Here is a 27,074-nt window from a genome sequence, read left to right as displayed (position 1 = left end):
ATTGGAGGCTTCAATAACATGGGAGTGCAAATATTTGTAGTTATCTCTTGCATAATTTCAATTTCATGTAAGCCAATAACAACATGCATTATCCTTTTTCTAATTTTGTCCTCTCCTGCATCTGTTATTATTCCTTTTGTCCATGCTTCCTTCATATCTCTTTGGAGCTAAAACCCTTTTGGAGTTGTGCCTACTTTTCATATTTCTTCCTATTGTTTTTTCTAAGATGATATCCATGTCTATATCCATCGCTATAAATTCTTTGACATGATATCCATGTCGATCTCCATCAGTAAAAGCTTCGTTGGGATGATTTCCATGGCGTAAATATTTTGGCTAGTCTATGTTTCTGATTTTCTTTCTTGAATGCCAATAGCTTATTCAAGTCTACTTCTGCTCTGTTTTCTTGAATGCCAAAATATCATTCAACTCTACTTCTGCTTTGCTTGCTTGAATGCCAAAAAATCATTCAACTCTATATCTGCTTTTCTTTTCTTGCTTGCCAAAATCTCATTCAACTCTGCTTTTGACTTTGTTTCTGCTTTGCTTTGCTTGCTTAAACAACAAAAGTTCATTCAACTCTGCTTTTGATTTTCTTTCTTGCTTGCTTGAATGCAAAATCTCATTTAACTCTACTTCTGATTTTCTTGCTTCCTTGAATGTCGAAATCTCATTCAACTCATGATTTTCTCAATTCACCACCATACTCACAATAGTTTCAATATTCTCAAAAAGTAAAGGATCCAAAGGTATATTTGGAAAATAAAATCGTGAAAAAACCATATCCCCAGTCAAGTTAGAAGAAACAAGGACATTCTTGACATAGATTAAATCCAATTGCTTCTCCTTGGGATAATGAATACCATCTAAATCTATAGATTTAAAGTCCACATTCTCAATCAAAATAGAATATTGGAATATTGATGGAGGCGATATTGTAGCCTTAGATGGGGAGTTGCAAGTTCTTTCACTAAAAAGATTAGTTTCTCCACTGTAATGGTCATCAAAATATACCCCATTCCTTTGTAGGACATTTTCAGCCTTATGCATTGGTTTTCCATATCCATCAAAATCCTTGAAGATTTGAGCTAATTTCCTTGAAGCCTTTTAGGCTAGGTGTTTCTTCTTGGAAAGGAGAGTCAAGAAATGAAACTGGACTAGGTTGTTTTTCTTTCTCATTATTAACCTATGAAGCTACAGTATCAATATGATGCAAATGGTTCGGTGGACTACAAGATGCCAGAGAGATTTCTTGTGGTTTCTCCAATGGAATCCCATCAGTTACATAAACAACATTATCACCAAATTTCAATGCATCACTTTGCATAGAATCAGGGGAGTACAATGGTTCCAATGCAATCTCCTTTGTTTGTTTAGAATCTATAGGTAAGGTCTCACTTATGATTCCCTCTGAAATCTCAAGTGGTTCATTTTCCATATGGTGAGCATCTGTTGATTGCTCACAAGTTTTCTGGTGCTTCAAAACATCCAACACTACTCGGAGTGCATCAAATCCCTCATCCAAGGTTTGGAAAAAAGTATATGGATGCATCAATGAATCAGAGTTCTGGTTGGGTGATATTCCTCCCCACAATAATATGTTTCCCTCCAAACTTGAATCATTCCCCTTGAAAACAGATTCATCGTTTTTAATCTTGTTGAACTTAGTAGGAAGGTTGATGCTTGATGTGTCAGAAACAATCTCATGTTCCTGGCTTGTGCTGACATCAGAAATTATTCTTTGCATTTCTAACCTCTCTCTGTCAAAATCCATGGATGACACATGTATTGATGGAGACCTCAAAAGACTTCTAGATGGGATATTTCCATTTTCATCTTCACAACCTGTATCAAATTCATGTCTAACTTGCAGTTGATTTTCTTCAGCTCCATAATTGGTTTTGTTGTTGTTTCTGGAGCTCTTAGGTTGGCATATTGGTTTTTTTTCCTCATACAAAGCAATAATTTCCCTAATGTGCTTAAATTCCCTCTAGAATATTTCTTCCCTTCATTTGCATGGGTCAACCTCAGTCTCTCTGACATATGCTTCTTAGCTTCTTTGTTGACTGTAGATTCAGATGAATTTGGAGACTTACCTAGAGGATATGATGAAGTACCACCAGACCTCTTTGTGTAGTCCAATGAATGTTTGGTAATAGGAGTGGAAACATCAACATCTCTACAAATGCCTAGCTCTCCAGAACTATCTCTAGACCCATTCAATGAATTTTTCTTGCCATTAATGCTAGTGAAGGTAGTAGAAACTTCCCCCAATCTGGAATGGTCTTTTGTTAAATCTCTAGTCACACTTTCTCTCACTTGCCTTGCAATCTCTCGAGAAATTTCCCTTGGATCTTTGGGCCCATCATGAATTCGACTCTTAACACTCTCTTGAGTATACTTAGAGTCATCCTTCCTGGTCTCTTTGAGTCCCATCTTAAGTCTTTCCCTCACTTCCTCTAGAAAATTGTGAGTGTTAGCTCTTTCACCTTCACCTAGACTTTTAAAAGCAACTTGAGATTGAGAAGAGTAGCTTGGTGGTGAAGTGGGTCTAGAATTTTGAGCACTTCTAGGGCCATGCTTTAATATAGCTATATTCTTGGTAAAGAATAAGCATCATTCTTGCACAATCATTATAAACACTTTCAATATTATCATTAAGTATAATCAATTCATTTCACCAACTACAATCAACCAATATCTAAAATTTTCTCTATTGATAAGGGATTTTCCACCTTATGCTTTTTGATGTAGCATTGTGGATCATATTATTAACGGCAAGATGAGGATTTGTATTTGTTGTGCCATTTTTCTACTATAACTAGTCCTTAACATGTGAGACAATATGATGATATCATGAAGCAGAAATATATGATGATGATCTTTTTCTAGCTTCTTAACAAAGAATTCATTATTTATTTAAGTGTATTTCCCCTACTTCAAAACCTTTGTGACTAATATTCGAAAGTCAATGACATTTTTCGAAAATGCTTATATTCTAGCTCCTCCATCATCATTAGAGAAATTTTGAGGAAAAAAATGAGCCTCAACAAAAATGTACAACCAAAATAAACTTTATGATAACCAATAGGATTCAAGATGATGATGTCTACCATAAGTGACGATTCACCATTTTTGGAGTAAAAAAAAAAAAAAAAAAAACTACCTTTTAACTCTTATTTTAAACTTTTGTTCCTATGGTTTTACTCAAATTTCAGGCTGGAGCACTCATTGGATACAAAATTTAATTCCCCATCCAAGGAGTACCCATGTTGTATACTTTTGATGGACCCTAGTATACAAAAAATGAAAAATATATGAAAAACATGATTGCAATCACATTTTTCATGTCTTACTCATTTTTCATATAGCAGGGTCCACTAGAAGTATGAAACATGGGTATGCCTTGGATGAGGAGTTAAATTTTGCATCCAATGAGTGCTCTCGCTTGAAATTTGAGTAAAACCATAGGGAGATAAGTTGAAAATACAAGTTAAGAAAGTAGCTTTTTCCTTTTTTCCCTCTAAAATTTGATGATATAATCTAATCTTATTTTGTTATTTCCATTATTATTTCATAATATTCCTTATGAGGCCCATTTTAGACCTCAAAATTTATCTAATGTTACAGTCATAATGGTGATATTATAAGATCTCTATTATATTTTTTAATTAAGTGTAAAACAAAACAAAGCATTATAGGGAAAATTTATTTTGAAACTCCTCCACAAGGAGAATTATTGTCAATATGGATGGAATAATTACTTTTTATTAATTTATTTGTCTCATTAAAAAGCTTTAACAAAGACAACTATAAAAAATAAAATGTTATAAAATATATAGATGTACGTTAGTACTAGGAAATTGTTCATGAAGTGGAAATATATGATCAGGATCTATATTTTCTATACCATTTTTCTGCCGCAGCTAGTCCTTAATATGTCATATAATGAGGATTTGTATCTACTATTCCATTTTTCTGCTGTAGCTATTCCTTTATTTTCTTGTTCATTAAAAATGGCTGAAAAAGACTGTTATAAATAATATGATGTTCTAAAATATATAGATGTATGTCAATATTAGGAAATTGTTTATGAAGATGCAATTGTCGATGGTGATCTATATTTGCTGGTCCATTTCTTTTTGTAGCTAGTCCTTAATATGTTAGATGATAATGATGATTTGGAATATGAGGTTATCTTCTTTTATGAACATTAAATATGCACTGGTTTTTCAATTAATATGAAAACCCTGTGGTTTTTCTTCCTTAAAAAGGGGATTGTCCACCTTGTTGATTATGGATGCTTTAAATCTTAGTCCCCATAGTTGATTGAGTAGACATGTCATGGTTATTAGTGGTTATCAATAAGATTCATTGGTTCTTTTTTCTTTTGTTGTGGGCTTGTTTATGCTAGTTAATAATATGCTTTATGAAAGTAGTGGTTCAAACAATAGTTGACAATTTGACTTCATGAAAGTAGTGGTTCAATATAGTGTCATTGTATAAGGACTAGTTTATGAAATTTACTTGTAAATGCAATTTTGATCTAACTAGATTCTAGATATTTCACTACTCTTTCAGATCTTGAGCTCACATTTACCTGTACTCATTTGTTTATATCTCTGCTTGAATATGTTATGTTTTTATATGAGGGTGTGGTTTAACACATTTGTATCCAATCTCGAAGGTGTGATTCTAGTGCTTGCTTCAAACAATGATGATTGTTTCCTTTGGTGGTTACAATGGAATGCATTTCCTAGCATGGAAAATTTTAGGGGCGAATTTTCGCCCTTGGGCGAAATTAAGGGGTTTTATATTTTTATTGGGTGAATATTTTGTATCACAGTACATTGTTACAAATCGCCTCAAATTTATTTTATAAAAAAGTTAGGTATGGAGGTTAGCCCACCTTATTTTAAGGTAGAGAGTAAAAAAAGTAAATTTAGCCCTTGAAATTAGGAGTTACAACCTTCCATTAGCCCTAATTTTCAAGAATAGGTATTTATGATAGTTATTTCACCCTCTACATTCGGTGTAAAAAATGTCATTTTCTTTCATTTTCCCGTATTTCATGGTATTGGCGTTAATTTCGAGAAAATGACCTTATATTTTGGAACAAATGGTCACTAAAGAATAATTCATTTTATTTAGAAATTCAAGTCTCTTATTTTCATGTTTATTTAAAGATTTAATAATGTTCTTGCCATATTCCAAGTTTGCATTTGTTTAGTCATAATCATATAAAGAATAATGGAAAACATTTTTTTATAGTTACTCCACAAGTCACCTTATATTTACGTGTAAATAAATAAAAATATAAATAAAGTGGAGTATGGTAAATAAATAAAACCTCTTTTTATATTTAGTCCATAACCCTCTTTCTATTACAGAAGGCTCAAAAAATAGGTTTTATTTAAGTGAATCCTATGGGCCAAATACCATATTTATAAAAGAGGTATGGTAAATTAATAAAAATATAAATAAATGAGAGGTATGGTAAATAAATAAAACATTTTTTTATATTTACTCTAGAAGTCACATTATATTTAATTACACATATGTAATTATTTTTAATCAATTCTATAAATAAAACAACTGAAACAAATAGAAAAAACAACTGCGTGCGAGGGCAGAAGAAAAACAAACTAACTGATCTTTAATTGACCATAACTCTCTCATACAGAGTCTGTTTTTAGTGATTTTTTGTTTGTTTGTTTGTTTGTTTTAGGGTATAAATCTGAGAGGAATCTATATCAATAGCTATTTTTATAAGATTATGTACAAAAAAGAACATAAATTGATAAAATAGTCGCATCTTGTAATTCTCTCATAAGAAAAATAAAAACAAAACTTCAGATCTAAGATCTGCTCAGATTTGAAGTAAGTAAAACCAATGGAGATAAAAAATAATCCAAAAAGTCACAAAGAACTCAATGGGAGACCAAAAAATAACCAGATCCAAAGAAAAAGAGAAGAATCTAAATCCAAAGAGGGAAAAATAAAAATGTTGTCATTGAAAGCATCAATTATGTTGCCTTTAATTATGCAAGGAGCTATTACTCCACGGTCTCATGCCTGATTGAGATCACTAGACTATAAAAGGAATGACTAACAGAGATATAACAGTGTCCCAACCCAAATTATCAAACATGCATCAAAAATTTGGTTCTATATAAACAACGCAAACTTTGAAACGAGAACTATAAACTCAAAACCAGAAATCTAGCCAATAAACCCCTAAAAAACATGGAAAACAGTCATAAAAACGAAAAGTGTATATTCTAGAACAATGTTTTTTAGGGTTAACTTTCAACATATTTAAAAAATGGCAGTGAATCCAATTTTTTTTGTGCAAAAGCCAATTTTTTGTGCAAAATAAATGAGAAAAACACACTAATTCTTCTGGTAGAATAACACTTTTTTACTCAGGTATAATTTCAACATTTTTTAGTAATGATGATAAAGATAAAATAATGGGACCAAAAACATATCAAAATTCCATCAATTTTCATCCATGTTGTTCAACATATAATAACATGACTCTAAAGATTGCTAAAATTCTAATTATTTTCAAACATAACATTAAAGATAAAAAAAAAAAAAAAAAATTGGAAAATTTTCAACCATAGAATTAAAAAACTATAAGTTTTCAACACATTTAAACCATGACATTATGAACAAATTACATGACTAAATTAATCAAAATGTCAATACTTGTAGATTGAATGAAACATAAATTATATCTCTAAGTTATTGTTGCATTGTGGATATTCTAAACAATAAAACTCATCATAATTAAAACATATAATCCAAAAAACATAAAAATGACTCATAACTTCATTTAACATCATATGGAAATCAAATTATTTTATTTCAAGATATGATGCAAACATCAATTATATAAATTGTCTTAGACAATTATTCAAAATCACTCATATATTCTTGCACACCATCAGAATTCACATCTTTAGATGAATGACTGGATGTAGATGAAGATGTTCCATATTCTTCTCTTTCATCAACTAGTGCCCCATCTGAGTCCACATGCATGCCCACCATTTCAGGTTTCAAAATTCTTCTAGATCTATGATTGGCTTTAGTAGACTCCCATCTCAACATTGTTTTTTCTAGTAACAACCTCTTCAACATATCTATCATCTTGAAGCGAAGAGTTCCTCTGTTTGTTAAATTGAAGTCATAAACAATTATGTCAACATCCTCTAATTTTAAGAGGTATGTGCGGCTATGATTTATATTTGTACCCTTTCTTTTTCTCTTTCCGCTAATGTTTTTATCAACTACGATCTCTGGCTTGTACACACCATTGAATGGGTGTGCATTTGTGGCATACCATTGTACTTCAACACCTGCAACATCTTCATTTTCTATAATGACCTTTATAACCTTAGCAACCCAGAATGGATAGCCATTGGCATCTCCATTTGCTAGCGCTGTGATCATGCAACCATCCTTAATATATTGTACTTAACCCCTGTAAAGGCCTTCCTTGGCTTCACATTATGCACGAGATCTTCTAGAACCAATATACATTTCTCTTTCCTCTCGCTATGAAAAATTAATAATACCTTGAGATTGTTGTTGTTCAACAATGTTTCATTCCTCATGTTCATTTGACAGATTTTGAGGCTAAATAAATGGAGTTTTCAAAGACATATCTTCATTTGTTGTCCTTGAAATGATATCACTTTGATTATTGAAAAAAGACTCTCACCAAACTGAATCAGTAATATCAAAGTACTCATATGTATATCTAATACTTTTTTAAATTTCTTCTAGGCAATCAAAATAATTTATATCTCTATTTAGTCTGTGTGGATTATGAACTTCAGCAACTGATTGTAATACCAATATATTTGATGGAAATATTGGATGATTTGGAATGAACTTCAAAAATGGCAAACTTGATGACAATGCTCATTCTGAAGTAGTTGAATACTTCTTGCCCCATATTAGTGTTTTCCCATTAATTTTTTTGATACGAAATTGATATTGGAAGCTAATGTCATTAAGTTGTTAAATGCATTTCTCCTCACCATGCGATCCCAAAATAAACCTTTGCATGTCAAAATTTTCTTCCAACACATCAAAAATAGGCTATGGCACGTATGATTTCGTATTACATTCAATTAATGATGGCAAGATCCCAACATCCTTCCTCCTCAATGTGACTAAAAAATGACTGAACATATGATCAATATGGTCATGAGTGTGCACCACAATAAGGAAACCAACCTTTACCTTCTAAAATATTCTCAATTCAACAAGCATGTTTAGATATCCAAAAACAATCTGATTTTTGTTTTCACGAAAAGTGTTGCCCAATTGTAGATACAAAACTTGAGGAAGATTACGAGACCAATGATAAAGCACATCATGAATTACGGTTGTTGTCAGATTTGCATCATTATGAATATTTAGAGCTGCGAAGTATACCCTTGGAAACATTTTCCCATTGAAGACCATACAATCAACCAAGTGATACTAAATAAAATTTTCATCCTGTAAATTTTTGTGTGTGCGAATAAAAGGTGGTAGAAGTGTTTTCTTTTGGTCCATACCATCAATTATCAAACCCAAATATTTATTTGGATTATCATAACACTTCTTTTGATGCTTGTACAACTTTTTCCTTTCGCTTGTTTGTTGTTCGCGATGCTCTTGAAGCGCTTTGACAATCGAATCTACACAACATAAAATAAAGTCATTAATAAATACATTTTCATAGTTAATGACTATACAATTTTAAAAATTAATGTCATGAATGCTTACCTCTTTCTACCCCTTCACATTTATCCCTTTTTTATTTAAGAAAAGCACATGTACTACAACACCACATCCTTGTCTTCTTAGGAATATGGACATTGTTAAATTCTTTCTTCCATATCTTTACAAAATATTGATATGTAATAAATTAAACATTTCCTTCAACACCTTCTGCTATTGTTTGTATAAGTTGTAGATTTCGCGTCTTGAGAAATTATCTAGAATATGTATTGTCTCTTTATTTTGCATACACTCTCCATGTTTTGAAAATAAGTCTTTCATCCATGACATTGCAATATTTGATAATGGCCCAAACTATCATATATGACATACTTTTGAATAAAATGTGGGATCTTTTTCCAAATTTTCTTAGATTCTTGATAGACATAAATTACCCATTGAATGAAACATTTTGAAAGCCTTTCTACAGATAAATAAAGACTCAATATGATAATCATAACCTGACAATGTAGATTGCATGCACCCCACTAAATATGAATTTTCCATGCTTTTATTCATTGACAAATATCTCTTCCTTTTATCCGATGCAAACTTGAAATCCATATGTTTCAAGAAATCCTTTTGATAACATTCACTTGAAATGAGAGCACTGATAGAACTTATTCTCATGAGATATTATTCTTTACCCCTTGTATAACTAGAACATATTGGATTGATACAAAATGGTCTGCTCCTACTCCTCGATACAATATTTTTTGGCAACATATCCATTATTGAATCATCATTTGTATAAGAATTTTCATCATCATTAGAAGGAATATTATCCTCGCTATGATCATCTGTGCTTTTGAAATGTTGACTTGGAGGATATTATTCATCTTTCCCTTCGTCAATGCTACCCTCATAGTCTTCACTCATATTTATGATTTAATGAAATATAGATAGACAGGGTTTTGAGGAATGGCTTTCCCTAGGAAAACTTATTGTGTTATGTGCCATTGATTTATCTTCTTCTTGTTCATATTGTTTTCATCAATCTATTAGCTTTCACTGATTGAAAGTAGAAGTAGATTCTTGTCTTGTGCTTTAGTAAATTGCATGAGCCTGTGAATCTATAGGAAATGCTACAATGTGATAACCCATAAAATTGTTGAACAAGCGCATCTTTTCATACCTCTATATCTCATAAATTATTTTGAGAGCAACATTGAAGAATCGAGTTTGGGCGTTCCTTCATGAAGCGTTGTTGAGGATTCATTTCCTTTGAGGAATGAGAATCATTACAAATCAAATCGAAATGTTGAAAGAATCATTTCCAAAAGGGAATCATTTCTTTGAAGGCTACATGATTATGTTATTTTGAAGCTGCATTGGAAAAAGACTTGCCTACGTGGAGTGAGTGTTGATCACGTTGGAGCCTCTTAAAAGAGTTTGTGAAATTTGTGATAAGTTTCATGTGTGAAAGATTGTTGCAAATCGCTACAATCTATGTGGAGATGCATGATAAAAATAATTGCGTGGAGGCAATAAGTCTCATTCTATCTCTTTGATTGGATGGGAGTGGTCGAAGAGTGAGGTCCCCTGAAACGGGTCATCATTTCTTAAATTTGTATTAATATTTTTGTCCTCCGTGTTAGTACTGTGACAACCTGATTGGGCATTGATGTGTCCGCTCTACAAATGCATTCAATCTTACATATGATTTCTTCATACAGACAAGCCATTTATCTAGTTATTCACATAACACAGATTTCATTATAGGCATTTATTTGCTCGTTAATCAACATAGGGGAGCGAGTTGAGCATAGAACCATGGAAAGAATTGAGCTAAGAGCGTGACAACAAGATCCTACATTTGTTGTGTGGATGAGAGGTTGTGATCTACATTTAAAGCATAGAAGGATCCAAACATATGGATGCATAGAATTTATACAGATTTGGTAGCCAACAGATGATGTGTTGCTTGTAGATCTGTTTGAAGAGCATGCAAATTGTTAGAAAAAGGAGGGCCCATTGGAGATGTTAGAAGACATAGAGGACCAACATACCTTGACCTCACCTTCACTAGCATCCGCAAAAACTCTTTGACAAGGTCCTCACATGGTTATTTTACACAAGGCACTACCATGAGTACATAAAAGTTTCACTTTTACATGCATAAAAGTTTTAAAATTCTAATGGAGAGATAAGGTGTGGAGAAATAAGTTGTGGTTTTTATTTATAGTTTTGGAGTGATTTTTTTTTTTATTGGAGTCTAGTCAAAGTTTTGTAAAATCAAAGTTGAAACATTTTCTTTGAATCACACATTTAAAGTAAGTCAATCGAGAAAGATTCAAAGTCATGTATTTGAGGGTCATTAATGTTAGTAGTAAACTTGAACTAAAGTAAAAGTTCATAATGATGAATTTTTCATTATCATGTTGTAACAACATGGGTGCATTCTCGGTTGAACTTGACACCCAATCCTTCATTGAATTATTAAGTCAAAATTGATAGGGGGTTGAGTTCTTTTAAATAAGACATTTGAACTTATCATCTACTCATTGTAAAATCATTAACTTGGGTGCATTTTTGGTGGTATCCGAAACCCTAAGATGACATAAAAATCAAGCGAGCTAGTTAAAAAAATAAAGCTTGAAAATCAAACAAGTGTTAAATACAAGCAAGCGTGAATTCAAGCGAGCGAGTTAAAATGGAGAAAAGTATTCAATTGTTAAATTTTCTAAACAATCTAATACTATCCACTGTTGAAGACACAATGAAAATTAGTAAATCCACTCTTGCTGATATTAAAAATGTATCTACATCAAGCACATGAAATGATTGAATTTCTCGAACTTGAATCATAGCTACAACGTGATGAGCTGCACAAGAAGAGTCATAAGACATTGACCAACACAAATTCAAATAATGAAGATGATTCCAAGCCACTCAATGATACAACTTCAAGTGTAGAATTTGTACATAAACAAGTTTAACCTTTTTCCAAGCCAATTATCAAACAGTGGGAAGAAATCTAATGCAACAAAAATCGACATGGTTTAGGATATGACAAAGATGACAGCATTTCACATATTCCCAATTATTCAAAACCAATCAAGTCCATGAGTGGATGATTTCTTGATTAAGAAGCATCAAAAGTCAATGAGAAAGTTGAAGAAAAGCCAAAATGCTAACATTGTCAAAGAACTGATCATATGGAAGATCATTGTTTTGATCTCCATCCTTGTCACCATTGTGGAAAGAAGAATCACTCGTTAGAGAGATGTTGCAAATGAAACCAACCAGCCAGAGTGAAGATTAATTATGCATGGATTGATCCTTGGGAGTGGTTATCTACAGTAAAACAATTGTATATGTTTCACCGTGGAATTCAATCTCACATGAAGACAAATATTGCAGCCAATAGTGAAAAGATGGTACTCTCAAGTGTTTGAAAGGGGGAGTACAATAGTGAAACTCTCCTACATCTTAATGGGGGAGTTCAAAACAAATGTAGATGGCTATGGTCTCTCCTTTTAGTTGAAAAATGGGGGAATTGATGATGAACTTGAAATTGAAATAATGATGATGGTTGTTAGAATGAAAGTTTTGACAACAACACAATTATCCAGGGGGAATTAAAAAATTTTATTGGACAAGAGATCATAATGTTAATTGATAGAAAATGTGGGAATTTTTGTTCACTTGGATGGTCATTGGACCCAACAAAGGATAGATAAATCCTTTTGCATTGTAACTTGGCATTAGATTGAGTTGTCAAGAATTTTCAGGGATGTGTTAGACTTGTAGTTGATTCACTTCTCTTGGTTCGCTCTCTTCATATTGGAGTTTTCGGCATCCAGTTTTGGTAGTTTTTCAAGCAGTTTTTCAATGAGGCTTAGCTCAACAGTTTCAACATGAAGACTTAGAGATGGTACCAGGTTCTTACTCTGGAATTATGATTGAGGGGGGGAATGTTAGTGTCATATTCACAATTAGGAGTATATATATATATATATATATATATATATATACTACTACTACTACTACTACTTTTAATATATATATATATATATATATATGAGAATATGAGTTATATTAAAAAATATTATTTATGATGAATATCCATTATCTATTTACTTATTAATTTCTTAACATTTTTCATATTAACATTGTATTCAATATAGATAAAAGTATAGATATACATATATATATATATATATATATATATATATATATATATATATATATATATATATATATAGACATTAAAATATTTTATTATAGAGATATTAAAATTCCTCCATGGGGGAGAACAATGTGGATAGAAATGAACCCAAGGGGCATTAACTCTCCCCACGTGTAACGGCTATGAATGACAAGGGGTAGATGGAAAGCGCGCCATGGTGAAGAAGGATCCAAAAGGCGTTGGTGATATATCAAGCGAGAGGCTAGTAGAGGAGATACTCGAGAACATTTGTGTTATGGGAGTAGAGTGGTGGTTGAATTATTAAGCATATGTCAAGGAGGGTGGACACTGGAACAAGTTAAGCTATAGCTTCAAACCTATAACACAAGAAATGTTAGGCTGGAAGGCTAGAGAGAATGAAGAACTGAGAGAAAGTTACACCATGTGGGACCCTATACCAGTGGATGTGTGAATAGATACAAGCTGGTGGTTGTTACAAAGGTGACTTTGGGTCAAATTTCATGTTCATGGAACAAAGGAGCAACCCCTGTCTGCAATTCCAGTAATTATGTTTCCCTCCCAATATTTACTTAATAATTTGTTTCATAATTCGGAAGTAGGAAAGGTTTCTAGAGAATGGGTGGGGTTGGAGGAGAAAACTAGCATTGTTCAAGGTTAGTTTTGGTGGCACTTGTACCCCATTCCTCCAGAGACTTGGTCATTGGCCATTGGAGAAGTGAGGGTTTGTGGGGCTTCTGATTCTAGCTTCAATGAATTGTTGGGTAAAGGTTGAGAGGGAGTAAATGAAATTTCTATTTGTGGTTATTTTCTATGGGCAACAATGGTGCTCTCTTTGTCTAAGGACTTCAAGCTCAGGAACCTTTTAGGTTGGTGGGCGGAATATGAGTGGCCTTCACTTAGTGATGTTGCTAGGGTCGCTGGTGAAGAAGAAGTTGTTGGGTGGCATAGAGGGAGGAGTGGTTCCTTGGTTGTGTGAGAAGAGGAACATGGGTGTCAAAAAGGGTCTTGAAACCCTCATCTTGGACATTGGAAGTGGCTATTTGAAGGGGTGTTTTTTCATATATTTGGTGTCTCCGACCTCAGATGCGATCTTTTGTGATTAGGAAGTTTGACAGTTGTGACAACAAAAAACTTACGACATTGCACAAGCTGGTTAGCAGTTTGCATATCCATTCAACGATAGAGGGGTCACCCAAGGAGGGGCGTGGGACCTCGAGACCAAGGGGCGGGGCATGGAGAATAGGTTGACCTCGGCAAAGCAGTGAAGTAGCAAGACAAATCATCTCCTGTAAGAGTGGAATTCCCTCCAGTATTCGATTCTCTAAAAGCTCGGATTCCCCAAATGACAGTGTTGGTAGAGCAACTAGCGAGAGACTGCCATGATGACAGAAATGAGATAATTTCTTTCATGAATGATATCTAGCATAACCAATGGAAAATGTTGGACCAAATGGACTCCCTAATCAGACATGGATATAAGCACCTTTAGGAGCATTTGGATCACATAGCAAGGAGAGTAGAACACATAGAGGCTCATATGCATGAGGCTTTCCACCAACAACATGAAAATGGTCTAGTGGACCAAGCTCCAGGAAATAATGCAAGTTGATCGTGGTAGCGGGTTGTATTAAGATATTGGGTGTTTTTGGGCACGTTGGGTAACCATCATTACAACAAAAAATAAATGCAATGTGATTTTTACCAAAAGATGACTCAAAATCAAAATATTTTTCTTTTTGATCAAATGTATTTTGTCTCTACCACCTCGCCAACAAGTCCCTTAGGAGTAGGAATGAGGCCGATAACAAAATTTTGAAAAACTTCAAGCTATGTAACTTTTTCCAAAATTAATAGACATTTTCCATTAAAAAAAAACATTAAAATATTTTATTAATTTCACTAATTATATGATAAATAAATTTAAAATAAATCATAATAATAATAATAATTTTATTTTAAATTCATTATTAAATTAAATATTAGGTTGATATATAGAAGTGTTCAAACTATTAAATATTTCAAAAATATGTATATAGGTACATATTATCTATTTTTAATTAATAAGTATTTTTATATGATTATATATTTTAAATAAGTATTTTATCATTTATTTAATGTCAAACTGTAATACTAAGTTACGTTTTGATTTCCTTATCTGAACTCATATCGTTTTTGTTTTGTTTTGTTTTTGTTTTTTTTGTTTTGTTTTTAATTCTAAATTGCATTCTAATTTCTTATCTATTGAAATAAGTCGTTCAACTTCGAATCAACAAATGAGATGCTTTTGAATAGATTTTTAATTACCCTAAATTTACTTGACATTTTTATTTTTATTTTTTTAGTAAAAAAAAGCTTGATAATATATTATAGACAAATCGGTATGATAGTACATACAATCATCCATCTACAGATTGATAGTGAACCACCCAGATCACTTGATAATGAAAATGTGGTGTTCAAATCACCATCCAAAAACCCAAAATGAAAATGTTAATACAGTTATAAGGCTTTCACATATATCTCAAGAAGGCTATATCTTCCAATCTTAAAAGGTTATGTTTGAATACCACATTCTCTCAATGTGCTACCATCAAAAGATTTTAGACATATTGTGCTGCATTGAGAAGATTATAAACATATATAACAAAATATCAAAAAGACAGTGAATACATGCAGAGAGGATTTTAACCCGGGTATGAAAAGTCCCCCATATCAAAAGTGTTCTCACAAGTCATCTCCAGATACCATTTGCCAAACAATCCCTATAATCCTTTCTTAGATAATCTGTCTGCTTCCTTGTTGAGGATCCTTCCAATGTGTTGGATTGTGGAGCTGTCTTGACGTTGCCATAGAAATTTGATCCTTTCCATCCATCCTTGAAGCATGGGGTTGTTGATGGATGCCCTCCCCAATACTTGATCAATTATAATCTTTGAGTCTCCATATATGTGCAAAGTGGGGTTCCCAAGGAAACTGTTGAACCATAGGAGTCCCCAAAGTGCCACTGCTTCAACTTTGGTGTTTGTACCACTACCACAATTCCAGTAAATCCTATATGAAAAATTAGCAGTCATGGAAATCCAAAAACCACATGCACAGGTGTTCCCTTGAGCAGCCCCATCAAAAAACCACATAGGGTATGTGAACTGAACATTATTCTTCATTTTAGGGTTGTTCTTAGTGCATATTGATTGTGCAGAGAAAAAAGAAAGATTGGAGGAGATTCTTTCAATTAACATAGAGAAATCTTCCCTACAGTTCTGGAATATACTTTTGTTCCTCCAATTCCATATTGCCCAGAAGAGGAAAAGAGGAATGGCCCGCCAGGTAGATTTTTGGGAACTCCACCATTTCAATGAGTCTCTAATGCAAGAGTGCTGAATGTATGGGAAGCCAAAAAGGGAAGCAATCTTTTTCCAAACCTGAGTAGTAAATTGGCAGTGCAGAAAGATGTGATCATTATCTTCAGAATCATTTTTGCATAAGGAGCATATGTCGGAGCCATGCCAATTTCTTTTTGCAGGTTTTCCCATACAAGGTTTTTGTTATGATATACAAGCCATGTGAAAAGTATAACCATTATTGGAGCTTTAGTTTTCCAGAAGGCATAAAGAGTTTAATGTTCCCCTTGTCCGACGACCATATTTGATAAAAGATAATATGTATCCACCACAATAATGTTGTCAGAAGCCATTTTACCTGACCATACAATTTTGTCCTGTGTTCCTGTTCGGAAAATGCCAAGCTGCTTCATTGTTGAAATGGTCTGAATCCATTCCCCTTCCATGTGGCCAGTGAAACCCAATTCAAGGGCATTTTTCCATATGGGGAGCGTACCCTGCCACCCATTTATAACTTGGCCCCAGAAAAAAATGCCATGCTCATTTAGGTGTTGGATGATACTGTCAGAAATGGTGAAATTTGAACCAGCACCCAATATTGGGTCAATTCCAATAAGAATGCTATTGCCTGTCTGAAATTTCCATGCCAGATGGTGAATAAAATATTTCTCTATTTTCAAGAAACTTAGCCAGATTTTCGAACCTTGTTTGATACCAATTGAGCCATATCGGTACCAAACATTGAAGTCTTTATTCTTTAGATACTTGTGTTGGATGATCTTGCTCCATGTGCCTGCTCCAAATAAGCCCCTCTAGAGGGATTTTATAAGCAATGCCCCACCGAAGTGACGAAGGTCCATAATTCCCCAACCACCCATGTCCTTTGGGAGAGTAATATTTGATAATTTGGTCAAATGGTATTTTTTGGCACTGTGACTACCCGCCCAGATGAAGTTTGCCATAAGACGGTTTATGTCGCTAATGATGGAGGCAGGGATATGGAAAAGATGAGCCCAATAGACACCCAATTGTGACAGAACAACTTGTGTAAGGATAACCCTTCCCCCTAAGGACAGGCATCTAAATTCCCACCCAGAGATTCTTTTATAGAACCTATCAGCAAGCCATTTCCAATCAGTGATTCTATAGCAGGTGGGTTTAAGTCGATAACCAAGATATTTCAAGCCATTTTTCATAGGTCTAGCCTCAATTCTAAATAAGTCTTTTATATATGCAATAGTCTCCAAATCAAATTGACTATAATATAGAACATATTTATTAATATTCATGATCAGCCCCGAAGCATTTGCAAATCTACTGAAAATGTGAAATAGATAATACCAGGAAAAGCGGCAGAGCATACCCATTATAAGGATGTCATCAACAAAGAGGTTATGAGAAATACTGATGTTATTTCCCAGCTTTAGTGGTTTGAATTGATCCTCCAGGACCACTTTTTTGATATGCAAACTTAGACAATCCATGACCAGAATGAATAATAGAGGGGATAGCAAACATCCATGTCGAAGACCCCTGCTAGCCCGAAAGAACCTTGTTGGGTATCCATTGATGATGACAACATAGTTTACATTATCCACACAGGCCATGATCCAGTTAATACATCTGGGCTGTAAACCAATCTTGCTAAGGATTAGTCTAAGAAAACCCCAGTCCAGACAGTCATATGCTTTTCGGAGATCAATCTGAAGAATAGCAACTTCAAGATTTTTGGTGTGAATCGAGTGCATGCTTTCTTGAGCATTTGCCACAACATCATGGATGAGTCTACCCGAAAGAAAGCCATGTTGTTCAGGGGAGATGAAGCGAGAGAGAGTCTTGTGCATACGCCCAACAATAGTCTTCGATATGATTTTATAGATGACGTTACACAGTGAAATAGGCCTGAAGTCAGTGAAACCCTTAGCAGAGTTGTTTTTTGGAATGAGGGTGATGTATGTGGAAGTTATCTTATGGTGGATGAAGCCCATAGTCCTCGATTCCTCAATCATGCCCAAAAGGTCAGCTTTAAGAGTTTCAAAGAAGTGAGAGAAAAGTTCGATTGTCCACCCATCAGGACCAAGACTTTTGTCACTCTTAAATGATTTGAGAACTCCCAATAGTTCATCTTCAGAGACTTCCATAAAGAAATCCTCATTTTTCTCCGAATCATACATGATTGGGTATGGATCAGTACCCCAAACCATGTCTTCAGCAGAAGAATTTTCATTGCTTCCATAAGCATTTTGAAAAAATTGTACAACAACATCACTTATCCCCTCTTGTGTCTGGTGTATGTGTCCATTAGAGTCTTTAATCTCCCATATAGAATTTATATTGGTTAACATATCTATGAATTTTTTTTGTGTTGCGATCACCTTCCTTCAACCAGAGCACCCTGCTCTTTAGTCGCCATGTGGATTCTTCCATCATTAGGATTTGCTTCTTCCTGAGTTCCATTGATTGAATGTTTGAGTGGATGTGATCAAGAAGATAATGAGTGGACATGGAGGACTGAAGTGAGTCTAGACATTTTTGGATTTCAACAAGCTCCTTTAAGGGATGCAAAACGTTTGCCGCAGTGAACATACAACCCACCTTCGGATCACCAATTCCCGAAGAAAGAGGCGATCAGAGCATGTATTTAGAACGAAGTTGTCTATAATGCGACTTTTTGGAGATCCCAGTGACGGAATCCGGCGGAAGAAATTGAGGTTAAATCTTGATTTGTTGCAGCGAAAATGGTTTTTTAACTGCAGATTTGGATTCAGCACCCTGAAAAACCCCTGGGACGCTTTGATTGTGCAGAAACTAACTATCAAACTTGCGATTCCAATAAATTGCTGCCGGATTTTGACCGAAAAAACCCACCGGAAAGGCTTCCAAAAAGTCTCATTATACACAACTGCATTTAGAACCGCTGCCGAGTTGACAGTCCAAAAAAGGAATAAAAATTAACAAGCAGGTATGGACCGATGTGGTAATAAATATGCGTCTTGACATGCGTCCAGATGACGCGTATGGATTAAATGACATGCGATGTTAGATATGGCCGGAATCACTCAACATCCGCCGGGAAAGTAAAAACCACCTGGCAAAAACAAAAACCAAATGACATGCGCTGTCAGATATGGCCGGAATCACTCAACATCCGCCGGGAAAGTAAAAACCACCCGGAAAAAACAAAAACCAGCCGATAATTGAGAGTGCCGAGAAAGGAACTGAGCCGATGAAGGTGGCAGGCTATGGCGGAAGATCCTCAGACGATGAAGAATTGACTATCCAGACAGGACAAAGAATACAGAAAAAGAGATGCTAATACATTAAGTCATGGTGGCGGGCGGCCAGAGAACAAAATTTAGCAACCGAAATTCAAACAGCAGCAGATACACTTCAGAAGAAAATTTTAACTAGACTAAATTTACTTGATATTATAATAATAAACTTGCCCTTAATCTTGTGTGTTTATGAATGAAAAAACTTCATACGGTGAAATCCAGGCATCCAAGCCAGAATAATTTACATTAGTTGTATAAATATTGTAAACGTATTTGTCAAATCGAAACGAAAATACATGATGACGGACAGCCACGAGAATTAGTTTAAATTTGAAGGTACAGATATTCTCCGATGCTTTCATCATTAGTACGTGATTGGTGAGCAATTCTCTTCATTCTGGTAAAAATCTCGTGGGTTTCAAATTGGAAAATTTTTCGAGTTTACTCTTGAGGCCCGAAAATCTATTCCTCTTCTGTGAAAAATAGTCTGATATTCGACCGACCCTGAATCCATTTTTATTGCTGCAATTGGAAGAAAATATATCATCAGGAGCCATCGTGAATTCAGCAGCACCCGAGCGTCTCTGTATGGATTCCAAATCCCAGCAATGGTCTAAGTAAATTACAGCCACACTAATATCATCGTGAATCAGGCGTCGAGCTCCCCTTTTGATTTTCTTCATGTCGCTATATTTTAGCTTGCTTTTATATGCAGCCTTCTCCATGGCAGCTCTGACTAAAAGCTTGGCGATCCCCTGTAATGGCGGATATAAATATTCACAATGTTGTCCAAAACATTAAATAAATAAAACCTAAAACCCAAGAACTTCTTCCTCGAGAAATGAAACCTAGAAAATAAAAGCTAATACCTTGGGAGGATTACTGTGAACAATGTCGACGGCTTCTTGATCAGTCAAGTGATCCCACAGACCATTTGATGCGAATATTAAAAACTTGTCTTCCTTCTTTAGCTTTCGAGAATATATGTAGGGTTCTGCTGTCAAAATTGGCCTCTTATGGCATACGCCATACGGTTGGGTTGTTTTAAAATAAAAATCACCGATTGCCCTGGAAACCTAAACAGGTATAAAAACATATGACAACATTCCATATCAACGGAACTGTAATACCTAGTGCCAAACAATAATGCAATAACTTGCTCGACTTGGCCTTATTGTCACCAAGTTTGTGGTTCTCCATATAAAATTCGAAGCAAAATAAATATTATTACGTCTACAATCCTGTGAAATCTTCTATAATATATTCCACAGGTCAAAATGCTATATAAATTTAAGAGATAAATTTGTTTTTGTTAATAACATTATCGTGTTACAGAGAAACATATCATGACATAAATAATACGAACATATTACAAAATAAATAATCGTATTACAGACCAACATATCATAACATGAGAATTTAACCTAAATGAAAAAGAAAACTAGAAAAAAACTTGTATTATACACACCTGAATTAAACCTTTGACACGCCAGTGGCCGTGCTTCCGCACAACAATATCTGGATCGTCCGGATGTAGCATTCTCAGCTCCTTTCGGACATCCTTGTACACTGCACTGTGATCTCTGGTGAGTCGCTCTGCAGAAACAATGGTTTCCTGTGTTTGGCTGCAGAAGGTCGAGACGCCCATAACGGCTCTGCAATCGCCTACATTTGCCGTGTAAAGCATACTGTCGGTGGTTATAAATCCCATTGCACAGACTGCGCCCACAGTGGGTTTTTGGGCATGCTGGAAAAAGCCCGCCTCTATCGCATCGATCGATTTTCTAATCACTTTAGCAGATACACCGCCTTCTTTTGCTGCGAAATCTGTATAAAGTATCGAAAAGAAAATTATGTTTAAGGTAAATTATTGTTTTTTGTTTTGCTATGTAACTAGGGTTGAGATGATTTGCAGGCTGAGTAATAGTAATTTAAGGGTATTTAAGTCTGGGATCTTATTAGGTTTAAACCATATTAATTAGGTTTAGACCATATTAATTTTTATTTTCATACATTCACACTAGATTATCGGCTAATTTTTATTTCAGATAATACCTTAACAAAAAAACACGGGATCACTATCCACTGCTCTTCTGGCTCAAAGTAGATTCTAATGAGAAAAATGGATATATATATATTATATTTTGATATTTTGTGACTTACTTTCGATGTGCTTGTAGAGATTATTTCGGACAAACAGAGAAGCCTCCTGTCCACCATGACCGTCGTAAACACCGATGTAAGTGCCAAAGGGAGAAATCATAACCTGGCTTTGGTCCTCCATCAATGAATTCGCTTGAGCAGCTGCCATTGAGTAAACACCAAACGCGTGCCCTTTCAAATCTTGGTGCCATTTCAGGCTTTTCGTTTCGAAAGAGGGCAGGCATGATGTTGACATTTGGCACAGGGAAAAGTCGTTCTGATGGTTTCTATTTCCTATTCGGTTGCGCTACAAACGGTTGCTTTCAGTCCTTATACTCGTCGTTTGAATTTATAGACCATAAAATATTTACGTTGGATTCGCTTATATGTGCGAGTGATCAATCGTGAGGAATGCAACCTTAGCGAGATCAGTTATATATATATCCGTTTTATTTACCCTCATTATATTGCCAAAATTTTATAATCATCCCTTGCAAATGATCATAGCTGGCGATTCTTATTTCATGTGAGAGGGGCCCTAAATTCAATGAAAATATGGGGTAACTTCTATTGATCCATATATCCAAGAAAAGTTTGAAAAATTCGGTGAGAACTCTTGAAATTCTCACTACGAAGATAAACCGTGTTTTATCGTAAAATTATGGTGCGCTTTAAGATTTTAATTAAGATTTGGGTTGACTTTGACCGTAGAAATAGAAAATGTAGTTAGAAGTGCCAATTATATTTCACCATTTTCTCTAATTTTTATTTGTTTATTTTATTTATTATTATTTATTTTAATAAAACATTGGATTACGGTAACTAATTTATTTTTGACTTTATATTATTTAAGTTTTGTTTATAAATTTTGGGGTTTACATATATAATTGAATTCCTTACTGTATTCTAAATGAATAAAATTAAAATGTTATTAATCATAACTATGGTGATGAGAGTTTTTCTTGACTTTATTTATCTTAATTATGACAATAATAATGAACAAATATTTCGGATTAATATTACTAATTTTATATATTGCAGCTCTTACACAAATGTTTTAAAAAAAACATACACTCTTGCAGTGCTATTCTTCGCTATTCTTCATTAGACACTGTGCATTCTCGTGACTTTTATGAGCATCAACATGGGTTAGTAAGAGTTAGTAAGGGATCTAAATCAACTCAAATCAAGTTTTGTAGAGCTCCCTCCAAGTTTCACTTTATCTCTTGAAGAGCAAAATTGGTTGACAAATTCGAATTAGCCCACAACAATTTCTGTTGAGCATCCTTCAAGTTCCATTTCATTGATAGAACAACGACACAAGTTTAAGACCCCGAAATAGTAAGAATCAACTTCTATTGAGCCACTTCCACCACTTGCTTCATTACCAATTCACGTTCTATTAAGTCATTCCTAAAATCGTGTTATGTTGAGCTTCCTTCCAAGATCCATTTCATCATCAAAAGGCTCTCACATATTAAAGCTGATTGAATCTAGTATTAAGTTTTTACCTTTGCCCTTAGTATTATTTTAACTTGAACCTTTATTATATGGTTTTGTGTGTACCACTATTTGTTCACTGATGGTTATATAAACTCTGTTGGCATTATGATTCAAGTGTTGTCCTTGATGGCAACTCACTCAGAGGTTGGTACAGGTGCTCAGAGACTGGTACAGGTGATGGCAACTTAACTAGTGGACAGATCTCAGTACAGCAGGACAAGAAAGAGATATACGCAGGTTCAACAAGGAGAATCAGCGTGTACACGCAGGTTGGATTCAGTAAAAGTGCGTACATGTGAAAACGTACCTTTGGTCAGTGGCAGTTAGTCCTTGGAAGTTGTGCCTATGGTTTTGGACCATGGTGTCTCGACGGACGTGTCGATCCCTAGTTTCGAGGTTGATGGTATTGTGTTACTATGGTTTTGGCTCTTGGTATTGAGCAAGGCCTAAGGCTATATAAGGAGAAGATCACTAGGCCAAAGATAGTAAGTGTGAGTGATGAAGATCTGAGAAAGTGTGTGATCCAAGTGCTGGTTATGGGTTGGTGATCTGAACCAAGGTTTCACCCATGTGGAGGATGATGAATGATGGAACGAGATCTCAAGGCTTGGAATGATTATCTTCATATGGTTTGACTCTGGATTGACTAGATCTACTGACGCATGTTTATTATTATGATTTGGGTATGTTTTGATGTCTGATATAGCTGCAGAGTTTTAAGGTTGAATTTATAGATCTGTACGCGAGTTGGTTTTGGTAAAAGAGCGTATACACGCAGGTTGGGTTCATCCAAGTAGCGTATACAATATGAAGTATGATATTTGAATATGGAGCTGGATCTGGTTGTTGCTATGATTGTCTGGTTATTGTTGATAGGGTTACAGTGATTCAGAATTGGGTGTTTCAGTGATTAATGATGCAGGTTGTACTGCAATGATGATTGTCTTATGGATCCAGTATGAAAATGTATGAAACGTGGTCCCGGGTAGCTCGTAGGCCGGCACCTACGTACTGGTAAACATATCAGCCAGTACAAGAGCCAGGGGGTTGTAGCTCCCTTCCACTAGCAGCTGGAAAACAAGTAAAGAAGCATTCTGTAGGTAGGCACCTACGTACTAGTAAATGGATCGGCTAGTACAAGAGCTAAGAGGGTTGTAGCCCTCTGCAGGTTGTAGCCTGCGTGCTGGTAAGGACTGCACCAGTACATTGTAAAAGAAGTTCTCATTAAAGAAGAAAGAGACAAATTGCAGCAGGTGGTTTTCACCCACATTGGGTTTCCACCTTATATCATGGTGTTCATGTGTGTGGCTTTTGTGTGATGATCTGTTCTGTTATACTGCACCTGTTTACTGTTAATATGCTTAATAATGTTCTGATGCATTTACTGAAGATAAGATTAACTGAATCATAAGATCTCTGGATATACGCTAGTTGCATTAGACACAGTCGCGTGTACACGCGGGTTCACTTAACTGAAGTCGCGTATATGTTTCTAAGTATGAAATTGAAAAGTTTTATCTGATCTGATAATACTGATTCACCCCCCCTCTCAGTATTATTTCCAACAATTGGTATCGGAGCAGGTCCTTCAGAGAAAGCTTGATCGCTTGAAGGAAAAGATCCATCAAATGGCTAATCCAGAAAGAGAGGCACACATCAGGCCACCAGTCTTTGACGGGAACAATTTTACTCACTGGAAGATAAGAACCACTGCATATCTACAGTCGCTTGGAGCAGAAGTTTGGGGAATCGTAGAAGGAGGATACAAATTCCCATCAGCAACTCCTACAGATCCAGCAGAGAAAAAGCAATATGAGCTCAATGCCAAAGTAGTTACTGTCCTATTGAGTACTTTGACTCAATCAGAATTTATGAAGATCATGCATCTCAAATCAGCTAAGGAAATATGGGACAAAATCGTTACAAGCTACGAAGGAGATGATCAGGTAAAAATAGCAAAGCTTCAAACTCTCAGAATCCGGTATGAAACTCTTAAGATGCGAAGTAATGAAAGCATAGCTAATTATTTCCTGCGTATGGATGAGATTGTGAATTGTATGAGGGATCTGGGTGAAGAATTTGAGGAAGTTGTCTTAGTTCAAAAGGTTTTGAGATCTCTGTCTACTAAATTTGATTCTAAAGTATCTGCCATAGAAGAAAAGGAGAATGTGCGGAAAATTACCATGTCACAGCTTCACGGGATCTTAACTGCTTTTGAAATGCGACAAGAGGTACCACCAGAGGCCGCATTCGAAGTGTCAGAGGAAGAAGATGAGGTAAATTTTGTCAAGAATCTTGAACGGGGATCTGGACGGTTCAAAGATAAGCTACCTTTCAAATGTTTTCTATGTGGTAGAGTTGGTCACTATGCTGCTAGATGTCCTCATAACAAAGAAAAGATATATGAAGAAGATGGTAGAAGCTATTATACCCATATTAAAAGTTCATTAAATGATAGTGAGGATATTAGAAGTCTCATGGCACATAAGAAGAAGAATGCTTCATCCAATAATAGCGAGGATATTAAAAGTCTCATGGCACATGAAGAGAAGAATGCAGAAACTGAAGAAGTTGCCAAACTAAAAGAACTATTGGAGACAGAAACCAGGGTAAGGGAGAAATTGCAGGATATAGCAAAAGATCAGAGCACAACTATTCAGAGACTTGAATCAAAGATCCTCTCTCTAAAAGAAGATCTTGAAGATCAAGAACATGAAGTGATCAAACTAAAGCGACAAGTGGAAGAAGGGAGAAAAGTTGAAGAAGACCTAAGGAAGCAGTATCTGAAAAAGGAAGAACAACATCAAGTTGAGGTAAATATCTTGAAAGGTAAACTAGAAGAAAAGGATAAGCTTTTACGATTTCAAGATAGTTCTAAAGTCTTGGATGATATTCTTAATAGTCAAAGATCTCCTGCTATCAAGACTGGTCTTGGTTTTCATGAATATGTTGAAGGTGAATCTAGTTCACAAGGTGAGACAAGAAACTCTAAAGAGAAATCTGAAATGCTCAAGGAACAACCAAGGAAAGAAATTCCTCAAGGAAGATCCTTTACTCCTAACTATGGACGTGATAGACGATTATTTCCTCCGCTGAATAATGTTGAATGTTATGTATGTCATAATCTTGGACATGTTGCAGCCAGATGCAGAAGTAGAATGGTTCAAGAAAGATCATCGCATCCCAGATACTTCAGAGGATATTGCTTTGCCTGCAATGCATATGGACACAAAGCAATTGATTGTGATAGAAGGAACATGAAAAATATAAGGTGCTATACATGCAACAACTATGGGCATAAAGCAAGGGAATGCAGGAGCAGATTTCAAAATTCAAGACAAGAGGACCATACATCATCACAGTTGCAGGAATTGAAGAAGACAGAGACAGAAAGGTATGGGATAACTCAGTCAGCTGACATAACAGACACAGGGGAATCTGAAAGTGATGAAATTCAGTATTCCATCCTGCATACGCTGATATAATGAATACAAGTCGCGTATATACGCGAGTTACAGGCTGCAAAGTCGCGTATATGGAGAAAGGGCAGCAGAACAGACCCAGGTTCAGTCATGGTTGGCTCAGGCTCAGGGGGAGCAGAACAGACTCAGGAAATGGTTCAGACATGGCTGGCTCACACTCAGGGGGAGATTCTTCAAATAATTCATTGTTGGCATTATGGTTAGAAGTTGTTGATAAAGTCTATGAAGCTAAATGATACATCTTGCTGTTTAGGAATGGTATTGCAGGCTGATGCTTATGGTACAGATCATGATGCTACTGGTGGCTTTCATAAGTCTTGGTCTAGATATTGCATCACTATGTCATCTCTTTTATGATGTCAAGGTCATGTAACGGCCTATGTTGGTTTCCCCA

At 35.1% G+C, this 27,074-nt stretch overlaps 1 protein-coding gene across 1 annotated transcript; it reads right to left on the bottom strand.

Moving 5' to 3' along the window:
- Positions 1 to 19,945: 19,945 nt before the first annotated feature.
- LOC149216925 (putative protein phosphatase 2C 34) lies at positions 19,946 to 21,864 on the bottom strand. The gene is made up of 4 exons (XM_089390083.1): positions 21,717 to 21,864; positions 21,022 to 21,380; positions 20,423 to 20,629; positions 19,946 to 20,308 (listed from the first exon to the last, which is right to left on the bottom strand). Exons 1-4 carry the CDS (start codon positions 21,862 to 21,864, stop codon positions 19,946 to 19,948), a joined length of 1,077 nt encoding a protein of 358 aa, XP_089246209.1.
- Between the last annotated feature and the right edge of the window lie 5,210 nt (positions 21,865 to 27,074).

The sequence above is a fragment of the Pinus tabuliformis genome, chromosome 1_1, assembly GCF_031772625.1.
Source record: "Pinus tabuliformis cultivar Carrire ecotype Pingquan chromosome 1_1, CPIR1, whole genome shotgun sequence".
NCBI lineage: Eukaryota > Viridiplantae > Streptophyta > Pinopsida > Pinales > Pinaceae > Pinus > Pinus tabuliformis.
The sequence above is the reverse complement of the archived record's forward strand: the minus strand, read 5'-3'. Positions and strand labels throughout refer to the sequence as shown.